Source organism: Scardinius erythrophthalmus (genome assembly GCF_964197995.2).
Source record: "Scardinius erythrophthalmus genome assembly, chromosome: 12".
NCBI lineage: Eukaryota > Metazoa > Chordata > Actinopteri > Cypriniformes > Leuciscidae > Scardinius > Scardinius erythrophthalmus.
This window is the reverse complement of record NC_138232.1, coordinates 425,001-430,000: the sequence shown is the minus strand read 5'-3', so window position 1 is coordinate 430,000 and position 5,000 is coordinate 425,001. Positions and strand designations below refer to the sequence as shown.

Here is a 5,000-nt window from a genome sequence, read left to right as displayed (position 1 = left end):
CTAAACAGTTCACACAGGAATCATACACAAATTTGGGGCAATATCAGGCGAAGTTGGCCTCGAAGCTCTGTTTGGAAAAAGGTGCAATTCCAACCATCAGAGACTTGCCTGAAATTGAAACGGTAAGACTGAGTTTTTATTGCTCTACTGTGTGTAACAAACAGCAGCTAACTGCTAATGCGGCTATTGTATGCTAGCGGGAGTATTAGCTTCGAGGTAAACATGGGGAATGGCTGCTAACGTTACTTTGCAAACAACAAATGACTGAGATCATCATGAATTCGGCTATTGTTTATTGATTGCCTGACGCTTATAGCCTATATGATGCGCAGTCTAGTTTGTGTGTGTGTGTGCTCGCGTCTCATGAGTATGTGCGTGGAGAGTTCATATACATGTATGTGTGACTACTTAGTATGTATGCAAGCGTGTTTCATATATGTGTGCGTGAATGAAGTTTGATTTAAGCCCTAAACAGCGCCTCATACTTATACACTGGCCGGGAAGCCGGTCGCGGCCAGGTCGGGTTCATTCATAACTTGGCACCATAATGTCATTTTGGAATGATATGCTAAAGCGTTACCTGCGGTGTCAACCCCCCTCCTTCCTGCCACCAATCAACGCGCCCCTCATTTGCATTATTAAAATGACCGTCCACGACAGCCAAAATATCGCATCAGATCTCGCGAGACAATAATGCCTTCAGAAATATGGGTCTGAGGAGCTCTGTGTTTATTTTTTTTCCACTTTTCTTTTTTGGAAGGGCCTGAAAGACTGCTATCCAAGGTAATACTAGGTTATGACTCCTTTAATATAAATTACACATTTTTCTTAAATATATATAAGCATGTGTGTGTATTAATATATACAAATTTAATTATACACAGTACACACACATATATTATTTAAACACAAACTTTTATTTTGGATGCGATTAATCGCGATTAATCTTTTGACAGCCCTAATATATATATATATATACACACACACACACACACACACACACACACACACACACACTCTAAAGTCATTGCCACAGCAGAACTGAGGCGAAGCGTCCCTGTTGTTGCGCTGGTTTTCTCTGATGATGTCATATTGTTGAGTTGCGTGTGGAGAGCCTGATGAGTGTGTGAGTGTTGCGTGTTGGTTTGTGAGCACGGCTCATGTTCAGCAGTGTGTGTGTGTGTGTGTGTGTGTGTGTGTGTGTGTGTGTGTGTGAATCAGTGGTGCTGTACTGTAATGTGTGTTTAACTGACCCCTGTCCATTTTACACGCTGTCTCCCCTTAACGGCCCCGCATGTAAGTAACTAATCGTGTCGATCGTCTTTTGCTCTCTGTAAAGTAACGAGCGGTTGCTGTGTTTCATGTTGTGTGTGTGTGACGCACATCAGCTAGTGATGAAACGAGCTTGTGTTTTCCTCTCATGTGTCATGTTGAACTCAGTGGAAGTGATTGACAGTGTGGAGGACTGCAGACTGAGACTCGACACACACTTCAGGCTGGAAGACACCGCACACCTGAAGAGATCTGAACACACACTTACTGACTCTGATCATAAATCAGCTCAAAACATGAAACATGTTAAACATGGAGGGAATCACAGTCTAAAGTGAAAAATCAGTCTAAGATCAGATTTTTTAAGATCTGTCGACTCAAATCTGCTCATTGACTCTGACTTTCGGCTACTAGTGTGTTGACTCTAACGGAAAATCATGAGAATCTGGGAAAAAGTTGTGTAGTGTGTTGTGTTATGTAGTGTGTTCCAGCCTCTACAGTAGTTCACCATCACTAGAGCTGCAGGACTGATCGAGATTAAACCGATTAGTGAAGTCTGTGATTATTTCCTGCGCAGCTCGTCAGTGACGCACGGCTCTGTGTGATCAGAACACTTAAAACCGATAAACTAATATAACTAATATTAATAAACACACGAGTACGACAACATGTGGAGTTCTTTAAGCCTTCTTGGTATTTTCATGATAATAAAGTCTATTTATAATAGTGCTGTGCAACGATTAATCGCATCCAAAATAAAAGTTTGTGTTTACATAATATATGAGTGTGTGCTGTGTATAATTATTTTATATATATAAATACACACACACGCATGTATATATTTAAGAAATATTTGCATGTATATACTGTATATATATTTATACATAATTTATATTTTATATATTAATAACACATTTTTCTTAAATATATACATGCATGTGTGTGTATTTATATATAGGCTACAAAATAATTATTCACAACACACACTCATATATTATGTAAACACAAACTTTTATTTTGGATGCGATTAATCGACATAGCCTTTATCACTGGCTAGAATACTATGAAATAATGTGTTGTGCGTTTCATTCTGTGTGAGAAGCTCATCATCTCCCAGAAGGAGGAGCTCAGCTGTCCTCATGAAGTGAGTCTGGAGGAAAAGCGTGTTATTAATGTTGTCTTTTGTTGGACAAGAGGTTCATAAACGCTTCTCATGTCTGGAAAGATGTTTGACGCGTGTTGCTTTTTCAAATGCACGATATAAGCGACTCAGACTCTGAGCCGTACGTCACTGACAAGCTGCGCATAACTAATGATCACAGCCTTTGCCAGTTCATAATCGCGATGAGCCAAATCGGTAAAAGCGGGTTAGTTGTGGTTAATCGTGCAGCCCTAACCATCACTCGCCATCATGTACTTGCTCTGAACACGCATGAGCACAGAACACAGAATGTGCTGCACTTTATTCCATCATCCTGCAGGTCTTATTGTAAAAGAGCAGCATGAACATTCTGCTAAACGTCTCAATGATGAGTAAATGAGGACAGAATCTTCTAGTCAAAGCATTAAAGTATCTCACGCAACATTTGTTTCATTAAAAGATGTTTTAAAGCAAACCCAGAATTCATCTCGGCATGTCTCATCACATTTGAATGGAGTGACATCATTTCCTGTGTCACGTCCCTCCATGCACGTCACTCACTCGCTGATCCAGCTCTGTCTTTCCTCCAGTCTTTGACCAACTAGATCTGGTGACGTATGAAGAGGTGGTGAAGCTGCCCGCGTTCAAGAGGAAAACGCTGGTGCTGCTGGGTAAGAGATCCGACTCAAAGCTGCTTCACAACAACACAATCAATGATGGAACATCAGATATGACACTAATTCAGATTCGTCTGGAAAGACAATAGAGTCATTATTCAATGGACAGGGAATGTTCTCAGAAGTGTCTCTTTAAAGTTATGAACAAATGTTCTTCCAGTAACGTTAATATAACGTTCGTTCAGAGTAATCTGGTCTTTAATAATGTTTTTAAAACATTAGCACAAAAACATTATTTATACATTGATCATGAAACTGAAACAGTTGGACGTTCATCTAACATTTAAATGTTGGTACTTGTTTCAGAGAACTTTCCAAAGTAACGTTCAGAGAACATTCAACAGTAACGTTCAGAGAACATTCAAAAGTAACGTTCAGAGAACATTCAAAAGTAACGATCAGAGAACATTCAACAGTAACGTTCAGAGAACATTCAACAGTAACGTTCAGAGAACATTCAAAAGTAACGTTCAGAGAACATTCCAAAAGTAACGTTCAGAGAACATTCAAAAGTAACGTTCAGAGAACATTCAAAAGTAACATTCAGAGAACATTCAAAAGTAACGTTCAGAGAACATTCAAAGGTAACGTTCAGAGAACATTCAAAAAGTAACGTTCAGAGAACATTCAACAGTAACGTTCAGAGAACATTCAACAGTAACGTTCAGAGAACATTCAACAGTAACGTTCAGAGAACATTCAAAAGTAACGTTCAGAGAACATTCAAAAGTAACGTTCAGAGAACATTCAACAGTAACGTTCAGAGAACATTCAAAAGTAACGTTCAGAGAACATTCAAAAGTAACGTTCAGAGAACATTCAAAGGTAACGATCAGAGAACATTCAACAGTAACGTTCAGAGAACATTCAACAGTAACGTTCAGAGAACATTCAAAAGTAACGTTCAGAGAACATTCAACAGTAACGTTCAGAGAACATTCAACAGTAACGTTCAGAGAACATTCAAAAGTAACGTTCAGAGAACATTCCAAAAGTAACGTTCAGAGAACATTCAAAAGTAACATTCAGAGAACATTCAAAAGTAACGTTCAGAGAACATTCAAAGGTAACGTTCAGAGAACATTCAAAAGTAACGTTCAGAGAACATTCAACAGTAACGTTCAGAGAACATTCAACAGTAACGTTCAGAGAACATTCAACAGTAACGTTCAGAGAACATTCAAAAGTAACGATCAGAGAACATTCAACAGTAACGTTCAGAGAACATTCAACAGTAACGTTCAGAGAACATTCAAAAGTAACGTTCAGAGAACATTCCAAAAGTAACGTTCAGAGAACATTCAAAAGTAACATTCAGAGAACATTCAAAAGTAACGTTCAGAGAACATTCAAAGGTAACGTTCAGAGAACATTCAAAAGTAACGTTCAGAGAACATTCAACAGTAACGTTCAGAGAACATTCAACAGTAACGTTCAGAGAACATTCAAAAGTAACGATCAGAGAACATTCAAAAGTAACGTTCAGAGAACATTCAACAGTAACGTTCAGAGAACATTCAAAATTAACGTTCAGAGAACATTCAAAAGTAACGTTCAGAGAACATTCAAAAGTAACGATCAGAGAACATTCAAAAGTAACGATCAGAGAACATTCAAAAGTAACGATCAGAGAACATTCAAAAGTAACGATCAGAGAACATTCAAAAGTAACGATCAGAGAACATTCACAAGTAACGTTCAGAGAACATTCACAAGTAACGTTCAGAGAACATTCAAAAGGAACGTTCAGAGAACATTCAAAAGTAACGATCAGAGAACATTCACAAGTAACGTTCAGAGAACATTCAAAAGTAACGTTCAGAGAACATTCAAAAGTAACGTTCAGAGAACATTCAAAAGTAACGTTCAGAGAACATTCAAAAGTAACGATCAGAGAACATTTAAAAGTA

The 5,000-nt window shown here is 38.2% G+C and overlaps 1 protein-coding gene across 7 annotated transcripts in view; it reads left to right on the top strand.

Moving 5' to 3' along the window:
• caskb (calcium/calmodulin-dependent serine protein kinase b) overlaps positions 1-5,000 on the top strand; it is a 92,932-nt gene that overhangs the window by 75,982 nt on the left and 11,950 nt on the right. For all 7 annotated transcript variants that reach the window (XM_081381229.1, XM_081381226.1, XM_081381228.1 and 4 more), the window contains one exon: positions 3,004-3,084. In XM_081381229.1, coding sequence (XP_081237355.1) covers positions 3,004-3,084 — 81 coding nt within the window. The remainder of the gene's footprint in view (positions 1-3,003; positions 3,085-5,000) is intronic.